Here is a 23,893-nt window from a genome sequence, read left to right as displayed (position 1 = left end):
TCAGGGTTGGGGGGAGACCGGCGGCGCAGGCACCGGGGGTGTCCGAGCTCCCAAACAACAGAGCTGGCCCGGCAAGAAGTCCCTGTTGCCCTCCCTCCCCTCGTTTAAGGCCGCAGTGAAGACGCAGCCCCAGCCCTGCTGCTCCCTTCTCTCCCCCTGCGTTCCCCGGGGCGCAGGAGCGCCTATGAGATCCTGGTGGAAGTACAGAGGGGATCTGCCACAGCGGGGAAAGCAGGAGGATGCTTCCCCTCCTGTCTAACCCCTCCCTGCTCCCAGGTTTTCCTTTGCGCCGTGGTTCCCTGCCTGTCAGACAGCTGAGTAGGGAAGAGGCCGAAATACAGCATCGTTTAAGTGTAGTAAACCAGAAGGACAGTTTCTGCTCTCCAAATTAAGGACATAAACTACATGCACGTTACACCACCACCCCCTAAACAGCAGATAACCAAGTTCTCCATAGCAAAGACCAAGAGAAGAGAGAATAACACAAAAGTCCTGCTTCCCCTCACCTCCCTGCTACACACAGGGCCAGGGGAGGAAGAGACACAAGCACATGGTAGGTCCTGGGTAGAGAAATATATTTGCTTCAGAGAATGTCTCCCCTATCTCCCCACACCCTAAAACAAGACAGGGAAAACCGATCACCCTCAAACGCAGGCTGGTTGCAGCTAAAACCCAGGCCTCCTCCCCCCTGGAGTCGGCGTCACAACGTGGTACCCCCAAAAAGTGCATGTTTCCCAAACAGAAGTGGAGGTTGGGGTGAGGAGGGCAGCGGGAGCCAAGGGAAAGGCTAGTTTCCTCGGAACGCGCTGTGTGCTGCTGAGGAGGCAGCCCCAGCAGCGGCCGTCTGGAAGCTCCTGTTGGTGAGGATGCCCTGGGAGAACTCTTCCTGTGCCCTTTGGAAGCTGGCTCCCGTGCGTCGGTACAGGGAGTGCACCTGGGAACAGGGGCAGAGGGGGAAAACAACCACAGATGAGCAGGAATCGTGGGTTTGCGGTGCACATCGCGCGCTCATGCAGCTGGAGAGGATGGGCTGGAGCCACTGCATGCATCCCACCCGGGAGGGGAGGTTGCACATTGCAGGAGACCCTCGTTTTCTTGTAAAATAGGGAGTTTTGAGGAAAATAGTGGGTGTCAGAGCAAAACTTCCTGCACTCCGCTGGCAAGGACACTGAACCCACGCTTACAGACACTTGCAGAGCAGGGTGCATCAGGTGTTTCCTTCAAGACAGGGAGAAAAGGAGCAGGAAGCAATGGCAACAGGACCAGTTCAGCCTGTCCTCGCCTCCCCCAGAGCCACGTTGCTGCTGTTAACTGGGGAAACACAACCCTCACGTGGTTGATCACAAGGAGGGCTTGTGCTTAGGAACCCCCAGGAAGGCACTTGTGTGGTTGCCACCAGGCTTTGGGAAGCCCCAGAACACTATGGCAGCAGTGACTGTAACCCCTGGATATGTGAACAAAGCAATGGCTTCTGCTCAGCCAGCTCTGGCCACACTCAAGCTAAAGGGAGGCACAAGAAATCTAAGGTCCATGTGAGATGAGGATGACATCTGGGACCTTGCACGGTTAATGGTGTGCCTCACTGGAGCACTTGTGCTCTCAACCCTTCCCCAAAGGCTGCTGTCCCTCCTGCAAGTGTTCAAGACATTTGGCATCAAAGCAGGAAGCACAAGCACAAATACATTGATTAAAGCTCTTGGCCTGACCACCCCAATTACACCTACAGCCTGGAGACGGTTCTGAGCAGCTCCAGTGCCTAAAGGGGCTACAGGAAACCCGGAGAGGGGCTTTGGACAAGGGCCTGTAGGGCCAGGCCAAGGGGGATGGCTTTAACCTGCCAGAGGGGAGACTGAGATGAGCTCTTAGGCAGAAGCTCTTCCCTGGGAGGGTGCTGAGGCGCTGGCACAGGGTGCCCAGAGAAGCTGTGGCTGCCCCATCCCTGGCAGCCTGAGCTGTGCACCTGCAATTGAGATGAGATCTCGCCCTACCCCTGAGCCACTCACCTGCTTGAGGAGGAAGAGGGAGAGAGCCGCGCAGAGAGTGAAGAATCCTGCCACCACCATCATGATGATGGCCACGGCCAGGTTCCCGTGCAGCTCCGACAGCGCCGCGATCCACCCACTGCGGGACAGGAGAGCAGCGTGAGCACAGAGAGCACCACTCACAGCACCCACAGCTGCACAAAAGCCTTTTGTTACAGCAAGGTGCAAACCCAAACATAACAGCTGTGGAAATGGACCCAGAGTTCACCCGGCATCATTTTATATGGAGGATGTGGAGCTGCTGGAGCGAGGCCAGAGGAGGCCATGGAGATGCTGCGAGGGCTGGAGCAGCTCTTCTCTGGAGCCAGGCTGAGAGAGCTGGGCTGGGTCAGCCTGGACTGGAGAAGGCTCCTGAAGGGGAGACCTGAGAGCAGCTCCAGTGCCTAAAGGGGCTGCAGGAAACCTGGAGAGGGGCTTGGGACAAGGGCCTGTAGGGACAGGCCAAGGGCAATGGCTTTAACCTGCCAGAGGGGAGACTGAGATGAGCTCTTAGGCAGAAGCTCTTCCCTGTGAGGGTGCTGAGGCGCTGGCACAGGGTGCCCAGAGAAGCTGTGGCTGCCCCATCCCTGGCAGTGTTCAAGGCCAGGTTGGACACAGGGGCTTGGAGCAAGCTGCTCTAGTGGAAGGTGTCCCTGCCTGTGGCAGGGGTTGGAACTGGATGAGCTTGAAGGTCCCTTCCAACCCAAACCAGTCTGGGATTCTAGGATTTTGGGGACAGTTTCCATTATCACTTCTTGGAAGCAATCCACCTCCACACAAGAGAACCATTCTCACTCCACCTGCGTTCCAGCCCTGGCCCCTGCTGCACCCCCTTAACCTGCAAAATGAAGACCCTTGGTGCTGCTGTAAATCAAATCAAATCACCTCCATAAGCACCTTGTCAAAATTCAGCCAAGGCTTGTGAAGATAAGCTGGGACATCTAAATCGGAAGATCTGGAGCCCAGACCTACATATCCCCATGACAGCTCTGCATGGCCAGGGACTTGAGTGTTAGGAGGGGGAGGCAGAGGAAGGAAGGGATGAAGTTAGAGCTACAGATAGGAGGAAACTGGCACTTGTGGAAGGGGCAGGGGGGATGCTTGGAGTTATCAGTGCCTGGCTGTGGGCAAAAATACCCTCCTGGGTGCTGGAGAAAGGAATCTTTCCAACTGCTAAACCAAGCAAGCCGTGTGCCACCAGGAGAGGGGGAATCAAGTGAGCCAAAGCGTCCCATGAGCCGTGCTCACCACTCCAGCCTCGTCACAGGGAGAGGCACACCACGAACTGCAGCCAAAAATAAATGCGCTGCCTGGCTGCGGAAGAGGCAGCAGCAGGCTCGAGGCACGCTCTGCGAGTCACACTGAAAGGGGAGAGCTCCCTCCCCGTCCCCACCGCTACGGCAGCACCAGGAGCAGGGGAGGGAGCACGAGGACAGCTTTGCCCACGAGCTCTTCTGCAGGCAGCGGGCCAAAATAGGCAGAGATTCACTGTGCTCACCTCCTGAAGGCTGCCCCTCGGGAGAGGGGCCCCTGCCTGCTGACCTTTGCTGTGTTCAGTGAGGCTGCAAGCTGAGCAGCAAGGCGAAAAGAGAGGCTGTGCTCTAACTGCAGGGGCACTGCACAAGCTCAGCTGCAGCCTTCTGTACAGTGCCATCAGGAAAGGGTGAGGGCAAAACGCTCTCTGGGTGTTGCTTGAAGCACAACCCATCATCAACACAAGAGAAATCCAGGACCATCATCAGTGATTTAGTGTCACCATTTAGTGCCATGGGTTAGTGGTGGCCTTGGCAGTGCTGGGGTAAAGGTTGGACTTGATGAGCTTAAAGGTCTTTTCCAACCTGGTTGATTCCATGATTCTATGATCAGGCTATATGGAGTGAAGCTGTCCCCAGATCCTGGACGAGGGATGCCTCACCCCCACACTACGGCCTATATTGATGAAGGCTCCACTTTAACACAAGGCAGACGTGGTCAGCACTAGAGGCTCAGCATCAAGAGGGCATAAGTATTAGAAGTGTTAAGCGAGGGGGAAGGCAGCAGCAACCGACAAGCTTTGTGCCTTTGCTGGGACTAGGATGGGAAGAGCCCAGCTGGGATCTGCCGGGGCGAGAGTGGAAAACCATGGGAGAAGGAACAGGCAGCTGTCAGAAACGGACCGCACAGCTCTGCCAGTCACAGCCCTGGTGAGAAGCAGCACCCAGGCAGGGCTGTCAGGCAGTGAGTGTATAGCCTAGCTTACCTGTCTCCCCAGCCTGGAATGCCGACAGCCTGGATGACATAGATTGCTATTTGGCAGAAGAAGACGAAAAAGAAGACGAAGAAGCTGAAGGAGCTGTCAGACCTGCGGGAGAGATGGAGCAGGAGTGAGACCCAGCGACACGAGGCCTGCACAGACCCCCTTTGCCATGAGGGGGGTAAACAGCTTCAGCAAACTCCTTTATAGACCCTTCTGGCATGTTTAGGAACAAGTGGGTTTGATCTATTTAATGATGCAAAGAGCTGGAAGAATCCTGCAGGCAACACATGATGGGAGCAGATAAACCCAAAGTTCCTCCCACTAAAAGCTATCTCCCTGTTCCAGAAGAAAAGAGAACTTGCCTGAAAGCCTTGTAAATCGGTCGGTACCAACAGAGAAAGGCACAAGGGGTGAATATAATAAACCACAGGATGGAGAGACCGAAGTCTACTCCTCTGTCCGTCTGTACTGTGAACCACGCCAGGCAAGCAAGCAGGTTGAGGAGCAGGGTTATCGAATGCACTGTTCAGGATGGGAAAGAGAGAGAAAAACCCATCAGGAAGTTCCTGGAAAACTCTGAAGCATCCCAAATCCCTCATGGAACACATGGAGCTCTGCAAAACATGAGAAGGCTTCGGGCCCTCTCATTTATAGAATCATGGAATGGTTTGGGTTGGAAGGGGCCTTAAAGCACATACAGTTCCAACCCTTTGCCATGGGCAGGGACACCTTCCACTAGAGCAGCTTGCTCCAAGCCCCTGTGTCCAACCTGGCCTTGAGCACTGCCAGGGATGGGACAGCCACAGCTTCTCTGGGCACCCTGTGCCAGCGCCTCAGCACCCTCACAGGGAAGAGCTTCTGCCTTAGATCTAACCTGAACTTCCCCTGTTCCAGTTTGAACCCATCACCCCTTGTCCTATCGCTACAGTCCCTGATGAAGAGTCCCCTGCCTCCCTTGAAAGGGAACAGCTTAAACTGAGCCTCATTTGATCCTGCTGCTTCCAACCACATCTTAAATCTTTATCAGGGCACCAGAAGTCACAAATAAGGTTAAGACCATTGTGGACTCAATCTCTGACCTGTGCTGTCCTCCCTAAACAAGGGAGATATTATGTTACCCTGCAGACAACACGTGCAGAACTGACTGGAGGGCAAAGCTCAGCGTTAGACACAGAACCTCCTTAGGAAGAAGCTTTCTTGCAGCTCAAGCTAGTACTTACACATCCACAAGTAATAGAGCATCTTGCATATTCGCTGGTAGTCAGCAGGGATGTCTGCAGAAAAATCCTGGTAAAAGCACGGCTTGATGGGACACTTCTTGGGAAGAGGTGGCCAGTTGTTCTGCCTCGCTGCGGGAAGGAGAAAGGAGCAGTTCTTCACTTGCTTTCAGCCATTTAAAACCAAGATTAGGGGAAATACAGCTTTGCTGTGGTTCCGAGAGCCTCAAGAGTGTTGGAAGAGCTTAACGTGGCCAAACGCAGGTGCTGAGACCATGCTGGAGGGCAGAAACCCACCAGAGCTGGTCTCCAGCCCCTCATCTCTGAGCTCAGTTCCCATCTGGGATGCTATGGGACGACAGGTACAATGCCAGGAGGATTGTCCCAGCTGTGAAGGACTCAAGGAAAGCCACGCAGACAGGCTGAGCCATCATCAAACCCTGGCAAGCCAAGCAGCCCGGGCTCCCCCGGCATCCCGCTGGATGGGGTGTTGCAGGAAGCTGTACTCACGATCAATGCTGGCTGCGTGACTCTGCAATTCCCTTTCCTTCTTCTCCAGCTCAGCTGCCTTCCTCTCTAATTCTGCCTGCTGCTGGAGGAGCCCAGCCTGTGCTGCTGCCGCCACGGCCTACAGCAGGGGGAGAGGAAGGTTAAGCCATTCCCTAGCTGAGGCAGCAGGAATACCACCAGCAAACACACCAGATGGCAAACTGGAACGGAACAAAGGCGATCCAATAGCAAGGACTGAGGACGAGTTGGAAGCTGAACACCCATTGCTGATCTGAAATGTCCTGAGGCTTTCTGCCTTAGCTGGAGGCTGAAATCAGGCTCAATGCAGAGCTCCATCCAGATGTTCCTCTTATCCCATGGGAAAAGAGGGCTGGAAGAGCCCTAAGGAAGCTCTGCAGTCTGTCACCCATCCTCTAAGCCCTTCACTTTCAGCAAAGCTATTCACTTCCCACAGCTTCTCCTCCTTCCCAGCTCATTGCTCCTCGCAACAGAGCAGCGAGCAGGACTCTGGCGTTTACCACAACAATCTCTTCCCGGGTAGGAGAGGAGGTCTAAAGGAAAGGCAGGAGCTGTCTACAGCACCTTTCAGCATCCCTTCTCCCTGTTTGTTACTCTAAGAACTGACCCCTTCTCCCAGCAGCCTTCTCTGCATCTGGGATGAGGTGGTCCTGGCAGTCAGGTACTCGTCAGCCGGTCTAAGCAGTGGCTCCAAAGAGCTGGACTGTATTTACATGCCTGGAATTGAGCACGTCTGACCAAAACTAAGGAACCAGAGCTAAAAGCATCAGCAGGACACATTCCTGTGTCAGCAGAGGGAAGCCAGAGCAAACAGGCTACAAGGCAAAGCAAGCTCCGACATCAGAGGCACAGGGGAAAAGGCATAAAAAGAACTGTGCGTATTCCCTATAGAGATCCACTTCACCAGATGGGCACAAACGTGAGTTTAAGAGATCATAGACTCAGACTGGTTTGGGTTGGAAGGGACCTTAGAGGTCACCCAGCTCCAACCCCCTGCCACGGGCAGGGACACCTTCCCCTAGAGCAGCTTGCTCCAAGCCCCGGTGTCCAACCTGCCCTTGAACACTGCCAGGGATGGGGCAGCCACAGCTTCTCTGGGCACCCTGTGCCAGCGCCTCAGCACCCTCACAGGGAAGAGCTTCTGCCTAAGAGCTCATCTCAGTCTCCCCTCTGGCAGGTTCAAGCCATTCCCCTTGGCCTGTCACTGCAGTCCCTGATGAAGAGAATGATGAAGAGATGACCTGTAGCTTCCCAACCCCTGGGAACCCTGTTCCACTTCTAATCCCATGTGCCCCAGAGCCCCAGGTCTGCTCCCTCCCCTGCCCAGCCCATGCTGCTGTACCTGCGGAGTGGGCTCCACGGACGTCTGCAGAACCGCAGGCTGCGAGTGGCCCGAGGGCTGCGTGGCCGGTGTTGTCCGGGCTGCATTGGTCTGGGGATAAATCACAGGCAACAAGGAGAACCCGTTACAGAGTGCTTCGTTTGGCAAAGTATACTTTAGCTGTGGCACTACCAAAGCACAGAGCAACTCTGCTCTTCCAAAGCTTGTTAGCTCCTTAATGCACTGGGCGAGCATCATCTGAGGGTTACAGCTATTAGGCAAAGACGAAGCAAAAAGGGAATGTGCTCAACTGTTTCAACTTCAAATCTCACTTCACCCTGCTGTTCTGTTCTCCTCTCACCTCACACACAGCAGCAGCCAGGAGATAAGCATGAAGCTCTTGCAGAGACCCATCACTGGTATCACTGCAGCAGCTCAGCTCCCAACCCCAAGACCCAATAAATATTGATGCCTCCTGCCACACAGCATCTTCCCCTTCACACTTCATGTAGCTCCACTGTGAGCCAGCAGCCAGTAGAAGAAGCTGTTCCGTGCGAGTGGAGAGCTCCAGCTGGGAACCTGTTAGTGCTCCAGTGCAGGAGCAGCTGCTCACAGCTCACCATGCACGCAACGAGCTGCACAGTCCATGGGGAAATCTGCTGGGAATACCTCACCGTTTTGAAGCTGTGCCTATCAAGGAACCTTACATACCACCATAACCACCACCAAGGCACCCAAGTGCAGAGACACATGGCACGTACCAGCTGGGAGCTCTCAGAAAAGGGGTTGAATTCATCCAAGCCACTTTGGCTGGTGTTTGTGAGCTGGGTCACTGAGGGGTCCTGCCAGGAGAGAAAGCAAAGAGAAATCAGTGCTGAGCAAAGCTCATCATTAGCTTAGATATTACCCATTATCCATGCTGCCAGGCTGGCATCCCCTTGTTAGCTGGGAACCAGAGGGGGCTGGCAAGGGGCTGAACTAACCCAGGAGGTGACTGTCAGCAAGGATGTGCAGGCAGGAACCACCTCCTGTCCAGCCAAGGGGTACTTGTGAAGAGCTCCAACACGCTGGTGGCACAGAAGCCCTTGCTGCAGACGACCACCACTTACCCACAGTGAGTTATCCCTCATTTCCAAGGCCTTGGAGTGGGAACTGGATTCATTCACCCACAGTCAGAACACTGCTGATACCTCCTAAACCTCCCTGGCACCACAGAGCGAGTGAGGAGCCACCAAGCAGAGCAGAGCCTCCCAAAACGAGTATCCAGGTACAGTGGGCCTGGCTGCCACCCAGAGCACTTGGAGCAGCAAAGGTGCCAATGGCTGCTCCAAAATGGTTAAAACACCCAGGGAAATGGACCCAGAGGTGGGACACCCATTACTTTGGCGGGGGGGGGGGAGGAGGAGGGTGGTGTTTAATGGTGCTACATAAGAGCTGTGTTCATGGCATCTCCCGCTCACCTCTATCAAACAACCTGATGGTTTAAAATAGGTTCTCTGCTCCTCTGCTGGAAGAGCACCTTTCATCCCTCACCTGCACTGCACTGAGCTGATTTCACTTTCTCTTCTGTACACACTCCTTTCCATACAGAGATCCCTCCTTGATAGCCAGGGTTTGACCTCTGCGGTGCTTCTCTCCCCAGTTATTAGAGAAACGAGGTACAAGGGGAATGCTCCTGCAAGCACAGCCTGGCTACCTGTCCTGGGTTCAGCAGTAGCAGTCATGTTTTTTTTCTTTGTGTTAGCTGGTGCAGTGCTGTGTTTTGACTTCTAGTTTTGAGAACAGCGTTGGTGAAGCCGATGTTTTCGGTTGTTGCTAAGTGATGTTTACCCTGACCAAGGACTCTGTGAGGCTCATGCTCTGCCAGGGAGGAGGGGAAGCTGTGAGGAAGCAGAGACGGGGCGCCTGACCCGGGCTAGCCGGGGAGGTATTCCATACCACAGCACGTCATGCCCGGGGTGGGGGGTAACTGGGAGTTACCCGGAAGGACAGGAGCTTCCGGGTGGAACTCGTTTTCTTGGCCGGTGGTATCGTATTCTCTTCCCTTGTTATTTTCCCTTATCATTGTTTTAGCTGATAGTAGCGGTGGTGATTTGTTGCTGGACTGTTCTTGTCTCAACCCGTAGGAGTTGCACTCTCTCGATCCTCCTCCCCGTTCCTCCGGGAGCGGGGAAGGGGAGAGCCCCGGTGCAGGGAGGGGGGGGGGGAGACGAACACGGACCTTGATTGTTGTCAGCTTGGCACCACTCACTGGGAGTGAGTGAACAAGTTACCTGACTGGGTTTAAACCACGACAGTTCTTTTTGGCGCCCAACGTGGGGCGCGAGGGGTTGAGATAAGAACAGATCTGACTGGATTGATAGTCACTCGTCACAATGCTGATTTATTGGCTCTCAAGGTTTTTCCTCTTGATCTCACAGTTTCAGTATACCATATCTTACGTCCATCCGGTATTGGCTGTATTAGTGTTTTTCAAGTGTGGGGCTTGGGCTAAGGTTTTTATCCCATTGTACTTTATGGTAATGACTTGTAATACAATAGAATCATTGATCATGAAACTGATCTGGTTTATGTTCCCAGTGTGGTCACCACCTTTATACTTTGGGAGGTATATGATGGAGGTGCTTAGCAATTACACATCTTTTTTCTCCTTCTCAGGTGCTCAACCTGTGAAGGAGACATCCTTTTACCCTCCTAGTCGTCCCCCCAGACCATTTACATTTGAGAGTTTCGAATTTTTTAAATGGCCTTTTAATGCTCTTGAGACTTGTTTGCTGATGGTGATGGGAATCACCATGCTAACACGCATACAGAGTGTGTTTTGCCCACTACTGATTTCAAGAGTTAAGCAGATTCAGGTTTGGGTCTTGTCTGGGGTCAAACGACGATGTAGGAGGACCGAGAGATTTTCCCAGAGGCTGGACAGCCATGAGTGGCAGGGTGTGTGGGATAGTATGGGCAAGTATCTAGGTCAGTGGGCCCCCCCAGTATTTTGGAATTTCACTACCGAACAACTGCAAAATCCAGAAGAATTAGTAAAACACTTAAATGAGGTGTGTGGTCATTCTGGCCATACCAGAGATGGACAAATCACGGCAACGTGCTGGGGCTTGGCCTATGCTTACAGGGCCTTGTTCAACACTATCCAGCACCTTCAAAAGGAAAAGAATGTTGGCGGATTTGAGGGCAAAGCGACAGTCGCTACTCAAACTTTGGCTGCAATGAACTGCGCAGCTACCCCAGTGGCAAGTACAGCAGCTGCTCAAACTTCAACTGCAACAGACAGCGCGGTTACCCCAGCTCCAAGCACGGTAGCTACACCACCCCCAGCAACAAGTACAGTCGCTACTCAAACCACAGTGATAATCACTGCAGCCAAACCAGAGGACCAATTCGTACCAATATCGGTTGCCCCTGTACGCAAGAGAACAAGCAAGAAGGAGGCAAAAAGGGTGAAGCGAGATGAAGAACCAATGAATTCACCACCCGGTCCAGAATCTGATCAGGAGTCATCCTCACATGACGAAGAAGAAGAAGAAGAGGTAACTTCTCGACCCCGGACCTCAACCGAGCTGCGGAATATGCGAAAAGATTTTACCCGTCAACCAGGGGAGCACATCATCACCTGGTTACTCCGATGCTGGGACAATGGGGCCGATGGTCACGAACTAGAAGGTACAGAAGCCAAGCAGCTGGGATCACTTGCTAGAGAAGGGGGAATTGACAAAGCAATTGCAAGAGAGAAAAAGTCCCTCAGCCTTTGGAGGAGGCTCTTGGCAGCTGTGAAAGAAAGGTTTCCGTACAAGGACGATGTTACGAGTCGTTCGGCCAAGTGGACTACTATAGACAAAGGCATCCAGTCTCTGAGGGAATCGGCCATCGTAGAGATGATCTATCACATCAAGCCGAATAACGGGGATACACCTATAGATCCAGATGAAGTTGAATGTACACGACCCATGTGGCGAAAACTTACACGGAATGCACCGTCATCATATGCCCATTCATTGGCAACAGTGACCTGGAATGACATAGTACCACTAACAGTGGATGAAATGATTCATAAACTCCGAGAGTTCGAAGACAATCTCACTCCTTCCATCATCTCAGCTGTGAAAAAACTGTCCCAGGACCTCGACAAATTGAGGGACGATGTATCTGATTTATCCAGCTCCTCACGTGTACCAACACGCGTCTCAGCTATTAACAAAAGACGTCCTATTGTTCAAGAGAGGAGATACAGAAGGTATACGCCACGGGGTACCCTATGGTTTTACCTGCTGGATCACGGAGAAGACATGACAAAGTGGGATGGAAAACCTACTTCAGCTTTGGAGGAACGGGTGAGTGAACTGAAGAGGGGAGCAAGGGCCAAGACTGATCGTCCCATGAGAGCTACAGCTTCAGTTTCTGGTGAGCAGTTTCCCAGATGGAGTGGAAGAGCTGATTTTACTCCAGCTCCTGTGATAACGAAGAATAATCCCTTTCAACACGACTTAAGTGTCCAATGCTGTGACGACCATTAGAGGGGCCCTGCCTCCAGCCAGGTGGAGGTAGGGGACAATCGGATTTACTGGACTGTGTGGATCAGATGGCCTGGCACATCAGTCCCACAGAAGTATAAGGCTCTAGTAGATACCGGTGCACAGTGTACCCTGATGCCATCAAGCTGTCAAGGGGTGGAACCCATCTATATTTCTGGAGTAACAGGAGGATCCCAAGAGTTGACTGTGCTGGAGGCTGAAATCAGCCTGACTGGGAGGGAGTGGCAAAAGCACCCTATTGTGACTGGTCCAGAGGCTCCATGCATCCTCGGCATAGACTACCTCAAGAGAGGGTACTTCAAAGACCCAAAAGGGTACCGGTGGGCTTTTGGTATTGCTGCTTTGGAGACTGAGGAAATTGAGCAGCTGTCCACCTTGCCTGGTCTCTCAGAAGATCCCTCTGCTGTGGGGTTGCTGAAAGTTGAAGAACAACAAGTGCCAATTGCGACCACAACAGTGCACCGGCGGCAATATCGCACCAACCGAGACTCCCTGATTCCCATCCATCAGCTGATCCGTAGACTGGAGAGTCAGGGGGTGATCAGCAGGACCCGCTCACCCTTCAATAGCCCCATATGGCCAGTGCGAAAGTCTAATGGAGAATGGAGACTAACAGTAGACTATCGTGGCCTGAATGAAGTCACACCACCATTGAGTGCTGCCGTACCGGACATGCTAGAACTTCAGTATGAGCTAGAGTCAAAAGCAGCCAAGTGGTATGCCACGATTGATATTGCCAATGCATTTTTCTCCATTCCTTTGGCAGCAGAGTGCAGGCCACAGTTTGCTTTTACTTGGAGGGGTGTCCAGTTCACTTGGAACCGACTGCCCCAGGGGTGGAAACACAGCCCTACCATTTGCCATGGACTGATCCAGACTGCACTGGAACAGGGGCAAGCTCCAGAACACCTGCAATACATTGATGACATTATTGTGTGGGGCGATACAGCGGAAGAAGTCTTTGAGAAAGGGAGGAAAATAATCCAAATCCTGCTGAAAGCCGGTTTTGCCATAAAACGGAGTAAGGTCAAGGGACCTGCACAGGAGATACAATTTTTGGGAATAAAATGGCAAGATGGACGTAGACAGATCCCCACAGATGTGATCAACAAGATAACAGCAATGTCTCCACCAACTAATAAGAAAGAAACGCAAGCTTTCTTGGGTGCAGTGGGGTTCTGGAGAATGCACATCCCAAATTACAGTTTGATTGTAAGCCCTCTCTATCATGTGACCCGGAAGAAGAATGATTTTAAATGGGGCCCTGAGCAGCAACAAGCCTTTGAGCAAATTAAACGCGAGATAGTTCATGCAGTAGCCCTTGGACCAGTCCGAACCAGACCAGATGTAAAAAATGTGCTGTACACTGCAGCTGGGGAGAACGGTCCTACCTGGAGCCTCTGGCAGAAAGCTCCAGGGGAGACTCGAGGTCGACCCCTCGGCTTTTGGAGTCTGGGATACAAAGGATCTGAGGCCAGCTATACCCCAACTGAGAAAGAGATACTGGCAGCCTATGAAGGGGTTCGAGCTGCTTCGGAAGTGATTGGCACTGAAGCACAGCTCCTCCTGGCACCCCGGCTGCCCGTGCTGGGCTGGATGTTCAAAGGCAGGGTCTCCTCTACACATCATGCAACTGATGCTACATGGAGTAAATGGGCTGCACTAATTACACAACGAACTCGAATAGGAAATCCCAGTCGTCCAGGCATTCTAGAAGTCATCATGGACTGGCCAGAGGGCAAAGATTTCGGAATGTCACCAGAGGAGGAGGTGGTGCGTGCTGAAGAGGCCCCACCATATAATAAACTGTCAGAAAGTGAAAAGCAGTATGCCTTGTTTACTGATGGCTCTTGCCGTATTGTGGGAAAGCATCGGAGATGGAAGGCAGCTGTATGGAGTCCTGGACGACAAGTTGCAGAAACTGCTGAAGGAGAGGGTGAATCGAGTCAATTTGCCGAGGTGAAAGCCATCCAGCTGGCCCTGGACATTGCTGAACGAGAAAAGTGGCCAGTACTTTATCTCTATACTGACTCATGGATGGTGGCAAATGCCCTGTGGGGGTGGTTGAAGCAATGGAAGCAGAGCAACTGGCAACGCAGAGGTAAACCCATCTGGGCTGCTGCACTGTGGAAAGGTATTGCTGCCCGGGTGCAGAACCTGGTGGTGAAGGTACGTCATGTAGATGCCCATGTACCCAAGAGTCGGGCCACTGAGGAACACCAGAACAACCAACAAGTGGATAAAGCGGCTAAGATTGAAGTGGCTCAGATGGACTTAGATTGGCAACATAAAGGTGAATTATTTTTGGCCCGGTGGGCCCATGACACTTCAGGCCATCAAGGCAGAGATGCAACATATAGATGGGCCCGTGACCGAGGGGTGGACTTAACAATGGACACTATTGCCCAGGTTATTCATGAGTGTGAAACATGTGCTGCAATTAAACAAGCCAAGCGGTTAAAGCCTCTTTGGTATGGAGGACGATGGTTGAAGTATAAATATGGGGAGGCCTGGCAGATTGACTATATCACACTGCCACCAACCCGCCAAGGCAAGCGCCATGTGCTTACCATGGTGGAAGCAACCACCGGGTGGCTGGAAACATACGCTGTGCCCCATGCCACTGCCCGGAACACCATCCTGGGCCTTGAGAAACAGATTTTGTGGCGACACGGCACCCCAGAGAGAATTGAGTCAGACAATGGGACTCATTTCCGGAATAACCTTATAGATATTTGGGCCAAAGAGCATGGCATTGAGTGGGTATATCACATCCCCTACCATGCACCAGCCTCTGGGAAAATCGAACGGTACAATGGGCTGTTAAAAACTACACTGAGAGCGATGGGTGGGGGAACTTTCAAGCATTGGGATACACATTTACCAAAGGCCACCTGGTTGGTCAACACCAGAGGATCTGCCAACAGGGCCGGCCCAGCCCAGTCAGAACTTTTACATATTGTAGAGGGGGACAAAGTTCCCGTGGTGCATATGAAGAATTTGCTGGGGAAGACAGTCTGGGTTATTCCTGCTTCAGGTAAAGGCAAACCCACTCGTGGGATTGCTTTTGCTCAGGGACCTGGATATACTTGGTGGGTAATGCGGGAAGATGGGGAAGTCCGATGTATACCTCAAGGGGATTTGATTTTAGGGGAAAACAGCCAGTGAACTCAATTGTATGCTGTTGCTTGCTGTGTAATGCTTTTATAGCCCATCAACTAGATGTCTCCAGGTCACCAGCGACTGGCCCTGACTTCCCTCCAGCCATCATCCCAACAGAGAATGAACTTGGAACATCATGGACCGAATGGACTCGGCAGCATTATAGGGATTGGTCCATGCACTAAGAAAATGATTTTTTTTCCTCTTGGTCTGTATGTATATGGATGTATATATGTGGGAGAGCGATGGTGTATTGAAAATGTGGGATCTGAGCACGACGTGAATGGTATGGAATAAGGGGTGGATAATGTCCTGGGTTCAGCAGTAGCAGTCATGTTTTTTTTCTTTGTGTTAGCTGGTGCAGTGCTGTGTTTTGACTTCTAGTTTTGAGAACAGCGTTGGTGAAGCCGATGTTTTCGGTTGTTGCTAAGTGATGTTTACCCTGACCAAGGACTCTGTGAGGCTCATGCTCTGCCAGGGAGGAGGGGAAGCTGTGAGGAAGCAGAGACGGGGCGCCTGACCCGGGCTAGCCGGGGAGGTATTCCATACCACAGCACGTCATGCCCGGGGTGGGGGGTAACTGGGAGTTACCCGGAAGGACAGGAGCTTCCGGGTGGAACTCGTTTTCTTGGCCGGTGGTATCGTATTCTCTTCCCTTGTTATTTTCCCTTATCATTGTTTTAGCTGATAGTAGCGGTGGTGATTTGTTGCTGGACTGTTCTTGTCTCAACCCGTAGGAGTTGCACTCTCTCGATCCTCCTCCCCGTTCCTCCGGGAGCGGGGAAGGGGAGAGCCCCGGTGCAGGGAGGGGGGGGGGGAGACGAACACGGACCTTGATTGTTGTCAGCTTGGCACCACTCACTGGGAGTGAGTGAACAAGTTACCTGACTGGGTTTAAACCACGACACTACCCCATAGCTGGTATGGGGAAAACATCAACACGTGGCTTTTTCTCCCTCCCTCAGCACCCCATGTCTTGAGATCAGTGATTTTATACTTAATGGGGTGAGCAGCAGCTGAGGCTGTGACAAGGGAAGGGGGTGCTGCCCGAGCCCATGTGCTGCAGAGAAGCCTTTGGGCTTGTGTGAGCCCTGCCAGAGCCATCCCCTGAGGTCCCAGCAGAGCCTTCAGATGCCTGAGGAGCAGTTAATGAGTAACTTCCCCTCTCCTCCATAGCAGGCACTCCCTCTGCAACAGGTCGCACTAGTTTCTGAATCACCCTGTGCTGAAGGATGCCAGACCAGGAGCCTTTGGATGCTGCTCTGTGAGGTTTGAGTCCCCAGCCAGGCAGGGCTGTGAGAAGCACCACAGAGGATGTAAGGACTCAAGACACAGGGTTTAGTTCACTGCTCGCTCCTCTGGAGGCTTTCACCTCGGGCTGCAGACACAAGGGCTGGCAACACGAGGTTACAAGTCAGTTAATCCACAATAGCTACTGCATGGTGGCACAGACACCCTTTAATCCAGCCTGGATGAGGTCCCAGCCTGACTAGAGTCCAGCAGATGACTGCACTAGGATGAGAAACTCCATTAATGGAATGGGAGTGGGAAACCAACCATCCAAAGAGCTTGGATGGTCACGCTGGGAGGAAAGTGCTTGGAAATAAGGAGGAACACTTGGAATGGCAATGCAAGACGTGCTTTTCTTCCCTTTGCTCATGTCCATTCAAAAGAAAGCTCCTAAGGTAACTGGAGGCTCACCAGCACAGCACTGCTGTTGGAAAGGGCAGGGAGAACAGCACCACTGTCCCACTGCTTCCAGCTGCACGGCAGCTTGACTGCAAAGGGAGAATACCTCTCGTCTTGGTGCATGGCTTAAAAATCACTTACTTCAGCAGTGGCCAAGGCAGCTCAGCTCAGCTTCCTATTGTGCAAGTGTGCCTATGATGGCTATACAAAGAGCAGGGAACGTGCAACAAAGCTGAAGTGTGCTTGCCCACATGTCCCTGTGCTCTGGAGCGGGCAGGAAGGAAACCAGCAGCTGGGAGATGGGGTGGTATAAAGGCACCCGCTTCCGCGCGCCAGGACTGCGCAGCTGAGGGTTGGGTAACGCAGGGGAGATGAACGAGAAGTTGCCCCAAACTCCACATTCTGCAGTTCCTTTCTGCCAGCTGCAGGGCAAAAGGAAGCTGACCTGATCCTTTATGCTTGAAACGTGGAAAGAGGGGCCTAATTCAACCTCTGAATTAACTACCTGAAGCCACGCTACATGGGGCTGTCACTCCTTGGAGGAAGTATTGGAGCATAGGAGAGTGCTGTAGGTACCTTTCCTTTGGAAGGGTTTAGTTGTTAGCACCCCTAGTTCAACTCGAGCAGAAGAAAGATGCTCCTCTAGATGAGATCAGGGCAAGAGAACTCAAATGACAATCACTGGGAACTCATCATGTTGTCTAAAACCACAGTGACAGCCCCAAACATCACTAGTCCTGCAGCCAGCCACCAGCATGGGGCCTCAGAGCGCTGCCACTGCCCGGAAGAAGCATTAAGAGACACCTCAAGGGGTTTATTATGGAGCTCTCTAAAGAGGATGGAAGCTTTCAGCCCTGTTGGAAGCTTGTAACAAAGTTCTGGAGGTAGCCGCCACTCGCAGCAGCACTGACACTGAATGAACAAAGGCAGTTATCATCTCTTAGATGTTAAGAGTAACAGAGAGAAGATCCAGAGATACTTCTCACAGGACCAAACCAGCTTATTTGACACCAAGCTTATTGACCATCACCAACAAAGCCCCCTTAGAAGGCAAAGATTCCCAGTTGTGTCAGGCTCTGCAGGGGATTTGTTGGGATAATGTTGTATGAAACACTAGCTTGGGATCCACGAGGAGAAAAGAGAACTCTGCTGCTCTGCCTCACCGATGGTCCTCAGCGTGACAAGGCTGGGAGCATGAAGACACACCCAGGCCTTCAGCAAGCTCTGGAGCACGTGGAAGGGGATGGCAGCACCTGCCAGTTCATGAGCTGGAGGGAAGAGACATGATCCAGAGGGATCTGGACAGGCTGGAGAGGTGGGACCATGGAGTTCAACAAGGCCAAGGGGAAGGTCATGCCACTGGGGCAGAGCAATCCCAGCACAAACAGAGCCTGGGGGAGACTGGAGGGAGCAGCCTGTAAAGGACTTGGGAGTGTTGCTTAAGGAGCAGCTCCCCATGACCTGACTTCAGTGTGCTCTTGAGCCCAGAACCCCCCTGTGGTGCTGGGCTGCACCCCCAGAGTGTGAGCAGCAGCTCAGGGAGGGGATCCTGCCCCTCTGCTGTGCTCTGGGGAGACCCCCCTGCAGCCCTGATCCAGCTCTGGGGCAGCAGCACAAGAGGGACGTGGAGCTGTTGGAGAGAGGCCAGAGGAGGCCATGGAGATGCTGCGAGGGCTGGAGCAGCTCTGCTCTGGAGCCAGGCTGAGAGAGCTGGGCTGGGGCAGCCTGGACAAGAGAAGGCTCCTGAAGGGGAGACCTCAGAGCAGCTCCAGTGCCTGAAGGGGCTGCAGGGAACCTGGAGAGGGGCTTGGGACAAGGGCCTGTAGGACAGGCCAAGGGGAATGGCTTTAACCTGCCAGGGGGGAGACTGAGATGAGCTCTTAGGCAGAAGCTCTTCCCTGTGAGGGTGCTGAGGCGCTGGCACAGGGTGCCCAGAGAAGCTGTGGCTGCCCCATCCCTGGCAGTGTTCAAGGCCAGGCTGGACACAGGGGCTTGGAGCAAGCTGCTCTAGTGGAAGGTGTCCCTGCCTGTGGCAGGGGTTGGAGCTGGATGAGCTTTAAGGGCCCTTCAACCCAAACCAGGCTGGGATTCTGTGACCAGGGAACGTCTTTCATTAAGGGACAACGATGAACACAACCTCCCATTCCCGAAAGGAGGATGTGAAACCTGCTACAAAGCCCATCCACAGAGAGCCATCAGACAACCACAGGGACTTCCATGGTGCTGCTTTCACTTGTCCTCATTAGAAACCAGGAGTTACCTGTTGCAATCACGTTCCCTGCTGGAGATTACGTCCAACCTCTTTTTGAACAGTGAGTAAAGCTCGAGCCCGGCCCTGCCTGCTTAGACACTGCAACAGCTTTCACATTCACTTCCTCAGTGCCAAAGCCATAAGTCCCTACACAAAAGCCACCCCACAGAAGGAATATTACAGGAACAGGGCCATCCGAAGGCTGTGCTAAAGCGAAGGAGAGGGAAAGAACTTTGTTTTCCTTCCTGCTCCCACTTGGATCCCTCAAACCCCTCAGCCCCATCACCAAACACTTCCTTTGCTCAGGAAATCGTCCCTTTTCCCCATTCCCACCCAGCTCCCTGCCGGAGAGCCAGCAGGTTAAACCCATGGAGGGCAATCCCGGGAAAGCAGCCCGAGGATTCCCAGCGGAAATCCCACCCTTTGCCCCCCGCCCCTATTTTCACGGCTGGAGGACACGTTTTGCCTCACGGGCCCGGTTCTAAGGGTTAGGGCTGAACCCCCAAAGCCCGGGGAGGTCGGGGGCAGCCTCCTCCAGCGGGGAGAACGGGAGGAAACGGGAGGAAACGGGAGGAAACGGGAGGAAACGGGAGGAAACGGGAGGAAACGGGAGGAAACGGGAGGAAACGGGAGGAAACGGGAGGAAACGCTGTCCCCGAGCCAGAGGCGGGCAGAGCCCGGTGACACCGCTCCCGGTGCACCGGGGCGGGGGGGGGGCGCGGCACAACCCAACGGCCCCGGAGGGTCCCGGTACCGGCCTCTGCACACCCACCCCCTAGTCCCGCCCCCGAGCCCTGATTGGCTGTAGCGGGGAGAAGCGGCGCTGCTATTGGTCAGAGGCGCCTCACTCAGTGCCACGTCCCGGTGGTGGTTGGTGGCGCCGGACAGGGGAGCGGCGCGCAGGGAGGGGAGGGAGGCCCGGGCCGGTGCCGCCGCACGCACCTGGAAGGGGTTGATGTCCACCGGGTCGGCGAACGGGTTCGTGTCGAAGCCCGACATGAGCGCGGTCCCGCTGCCCCGCTCCGCGCTCCCGCCGCCGCCGCCTCTGCTGCTGCTACACAGCCACTTCCGGGTCAGCCGGGGCGCGTGCGCCGCGCCGTCACGTGACCCGGCCCGCCCCGCCCACTCCCGCGGGTGGTGGCTCACGTGGAGCGGGGCTTCGTGACGTCACAGCGGCGGCCACCACCTATAGCGCGGGAAAAGGGGGGGGGGGGGGGCGTTAACCCTATAGGTGCTGCCGCGCTCTATAGGGGCACCTGTAGGGGGGCGACCTCCGCAGGGAGGTCACTAGCGGGCCCATAGCCCCCTGTACGATAACCCCTATAGAACACCCCCATGTCCTCCCGTGAGCCCCGCACAAGGCAGTGCCAGCCGCACGCCGCGCTCCCTATGGCCGCTATAGGGTGCGCGTAAGGCGCTGCCCAGCCCCTCCCAGCACGGCCGGGGGGAGGCGGAGCCGGAGCCGGAGCCGGAGCCGTCCCCGGAGCCGCCGCCGGGACTCCCGGCCTGCCCCAGCCATGGCGGAGATCCGCGGTGAGCGGGGCCGGGGGCACACGTGGGGACGGGACCATGGGGCGGGCAGGGGACCCCCGATGTACCCTCCCCCATCAATAGCCCCTGGTCCCCCTCGATCCCCGGGAGGGTGCTGGGGTCGTTTCTGCCCCCCCCCAACGCCCGGTGTCCCCCCGCAGTGTTCCCGCTGTCCTGCGCCGTGCAGAACTACTCCTGGGGGAAGCTGGGTCTGGCCAGCGAGGTGGCCAAGCTGCTGGCCAGCAGCGACCCCCTGGTCCAGATCCAGCCCGACCGGCCCTACGCCGAGGTGAGTGCCCGGCCCCATGGCCGGCCTGGGTAAGAAAGAGTCACTTCAACCCGTGTGGGCATTGCAACCAGCTGCGGTCCTCACCATCCCGGGTCCGGCCGGTTCGGGGAGGGATGTGGATGCCCTGTAGCCAGGGAGGGATGTGGATCCCCTATAGCCAGGGAGGGATGGGGATCCCCTATAGCCAGGGAGGGATGTGAATCCCCTATAGCCAGGGAGGGATGAGGATCTCTTATAGCCTGGGAGGGATGGGGATCCCTTATAGCCAGGGAGGGATGGGGATCCCTTATAGCCAGGGAGGGATGGGGATCCCTTATAGCCAGGGAGGGATGGGGATCCCTTATAGCCCAGGAGGGACAGGGATCCCCTATAGCCAGGGAGGGATGTGGACCCCCTATAGCCAGGGAGGGATGTAGATCTCCTATAGCCTGGAAGGGATGTGGATCCCCTATAACCCAGGAGGGATGTGGATCTCCTATAGCCTGGAAGGGATGTGGATCCCCTATAGCCTGGGAAGGAGAAGAGGAGAAGCCCGGCGTGACTCAGCCCCCAGGGGAGCTTTTGGCTGCATCCATTGCCAAGCAGCCTCCAGAAAAGCCCAAGTCATCCCTGCTGGCTGCCCGGCTCTGGTCCATCATCCATGTGCCCATCCGTCTGTGTGTGTCCCGCAGCTCTGGATGGGTACACACCCCCGTGGTGATGCCATCATCAGGGATAACCGCATCCCGCAGCGGACACTGGGGCAGTGGATCGCCGACAACCCTGCGTGCCTGGGGGCGAAGGTGAAGGACACCTTCCAGGGCCACCTCCCCTTCCTCTTCAAGGTGCTGTCCGTCAACACCGCCCTCTCCATCCAGGCGCACCCCAACAAGGTAGGGAGACCCTGGGTTGTGCTGGCAGCCCTTGCTGGTCCCTGTGGAGCTCACCCAGCCCCTTTGTCCCCTCTCCAGGAGCTGGCAGCGAAGCTGCATGCCCAGTTCCCGGAGCACTACCCTGATGCCAACCACAAGCCAGAGATGGCCATCGCTCTCACCCCCTTCGAGGGCTTGTGCGGCTTCCGGCCAGTGGCTGAGATCGTCTCCTTCCTCCAGAGTAAGGATGGGGATGCTGGTGGGATGAAGATGCCAGTGGGGCAGGATGGGGATGCTCGTGGTGTGGGATGGGGATGCTGGTGGGGTGGGTTGGGGATGCTGGTGTTATGGGGGTGCTGGTGGGGCAGGATGGGGATGCTGGTGGGATGGGGATGCTGGTGGGGTGGGATAGGATTGCCAGGCTTCAGGAATGACGCATGCTGTCCCCCTGTGAGGCGTCCCCGAGCTGCGGGCACTCATCGGGGAGGTGGCAGCGGAGCAGCTGGAGCGCAGCGGGAGCGATGACCCCCGTGGCGTGTCGGCCGCGCTCCGCGTCTGCTTCACCCGCCTCATGAAGAGCGAGAAGAAGCTCTTCGTGGACCAGCTCAACATGCTGGTGAAGAGGATCTCCCAGGAAGGTGGGTCCCTTCCTATGGGGCTTGGGGGGCTCTGTTCAAGGGGAAGGGATGGGGCACTTCAAAGCTCCATCCCCACTGTGGTGCCTGGTGCATTGCAGTGGCGGAAGGGAAGGACACATCGGGGAGCAACGGGGACCTGCTGCTGCGGCTGCACTCACAGTACCCCGGGGACATCGGCTGCTTCACCATTTACTTCCTCAACCTGGTGAGGCTGGAGCCGGGAGAGGCCATGTTCCTGGGAGCCAACGAGCCCCATGCCTACCTGCACGGAGGTGAGCACCGCGGTGGCCTTCCCCAGTGGCCTCCCCAGGGTGCCCAGGGGCTCCTGCACCTGTTGGGCCATGGAGGTGGGCTGAGGGTGCTGCTCCATCCCCGCAGACTGCGTGGAGTGCATGGCGTGCTCGGACAACACGGTGCGCGCCGGGCTCACCCCCAAGTTCATCGATGTCCTCACCCTGTGCGAGATGCTCAACTACACACCAGCACCCAGCAGCTCCAAGATCTTCCCAGCGGCACAGAGCCAGCTCGATCCCAACGTCTACCTCTATGACCCGCCTGTGCCAGACTTTGCCATCATGAGGATAGAGGTGAGCGGTGGTGGGGACACGGAGGTGGACACCCCGGCTTTATCCCATCTCGGCTGTGCTCTAGAAGCCGGTGCACCAGTGAGGAAGGAGGGATGCTTGGAAGTGCTTGGGTTCCCCCTGCCTAGAGCTCCATCACCTTCTGCAGCAGCTCTGGGCGGAGGACCGGGAGGAGGGTTTGGGTGTCCCTGTGTTCAATCCCTGGGCGGGAATGGGGAGGCTCAAGCCGCGGTGACCCTTTCCCTTGCAGATCCCGTCCTCCATCAAGCTGTACCTCGTCTCCGCCGTGGACTCGGCCAGCATCCTGCTGGTGATCCAAGGGGCAGCCGTGGGCACCTCCACAGCCGCGGCCTCCGAGATCCCCCTGTGCCGGGGCTCCGTCCTCTTCATCTCTGCCAACGAGAGCGTCTCGCTCCAGCTCTCCTCTCCCGATGGGATGCTGCTCTTCCGAGCCTGCTGCCTGCTCTGAGCCGGCCTGGGGCGCTTCCCCCCCCGGCCGCATTGGAGTAGATAGAAACTGACCTGGGCAAAGGCATCTCGCTTGGAAGTTTAACCTGTTAAACCCCCAGACCAGCCCCACCTGATGTAGAGAAAGAGCAGTTCCATGAATGAGCTCCTTGGACATGGTGTGGAGCAGAGAGGGCAGAGGAAGGGCATCTCCCCTCCTCACGAGCCATGTCCCCGTAGCATCGATCCCGCAGGGTGCTGCCAATGCCACAGTGACTCTGGTGGTTCTGTTTCCCCTCCTCATCCTTTGCTGAGCAGCAGCAGGGAGCCCGGAGCTCTGCACCCCAGCTCTTGAGCATCCCTGCCTGGCTTCTAGGAGCTGCTGCCACTGTGATGCTGAGGCCTCCTGCTGCTCCTGGTGGGCTCTTCCCAAGCCTGGTCGATGGCAGGGAGTCCTCTGAGCCGTGTCACCCCTTCCCCGGCTGTAAAAGGGGCTGCTTGGTGGGGTGACAGAGCTGGAGAGCCTCTGGTGCTGTGAATAAAGAGGTGACTTTGTCCTCGGTGCAGGGCAGCCTGGTGTGGGGA

The 23,893-nt window shown here is 55.3% G+C and overlaps 2 protein-coding genes across 2 annotated transcripts; one reads left to right on the top strand and one right to left on the bottom strand.

Moving 5' to 3' along the window:
* Positions 1-558: 558 nt before the first annotated feature.
* SCAMP2 (secretory carrier membrane protein 2) lies at positions 559-20,028 on the bottom strand. Its single transcript, XM_061447317.1, has 9 exons — positions 19,912-20,028; positions 8,085-8,165; positions 7,345-7,434; positions 5,985-6,102; positions 5,478-5,606; positions 4,620-4,779; positions 4,261-4,362; positions 2,004-2,121; positions 559-934 (listed from the first exon to the last, which is right to left on the bottom strand). Exons 1-9 carry the CDS (start codon positions 19,966-19,968, stop codon positions 788-790), a joined length of 1,002 nt encoding a protein of 333 aa, XP_061303301.1. The 5' UTR covers positions 19,969-20,028; the 3' UTR covers positions 559-787.
* A 301-nt stretch (positions 20,029-20,329) lies between these two features.
* On the top strand, positions 20,330-23,864 carry MPI (mannose phosphate isomerase). The gene is made up of 8 exons (XM_061447314.1): positions 20,330-20,502; positions 20,661-20,788; positions 21,460-21,660; positions 21,739-21,880; positions 22,095-22,277; positions 22,376-22,549; positions 22,656-22,864; positions 23,112-23,864. Exons 1-8 carry the CDS (start codon positions 20,487-20,489, stop codon positions 23,328-23,330), a joined length of 1,272 nt encoding a protein of 423 aa, XP_061303298.1. The 5' UTR covers positions 20,330-20,486; the 3' UTR covers positions 23,331-23,864.
* The last annotated feature ends 29 nt before the right edge of the window (positions 23,865-23,893 follow it).

The sequence above is a fragment of the Pezoporus flaviventris genome, unplaced genomic scaffold (assembly GCF_033815535.1).
Source record: "Pezoporus flaviventris isolate CSIRO_AGI_PZ_B2104156 unplaced genomic scaffold, CSIRO_AGI_Pfla_v1 ptg000006l, whole genome shotgun sequence".
Classification (NCBI taxonomy): domain Eukaryota; kingdom Metazoa; phylum Chordata; class Aves; order Psittaciformes; family Psittacidae; genus Pezoporus; species Pezoporus flaviventris.
The sequence above is the reverse complement of the archived record's forward strand: the minus strand, read 5'-3'. Positions and strand labels throughout refer to the sequence as shown.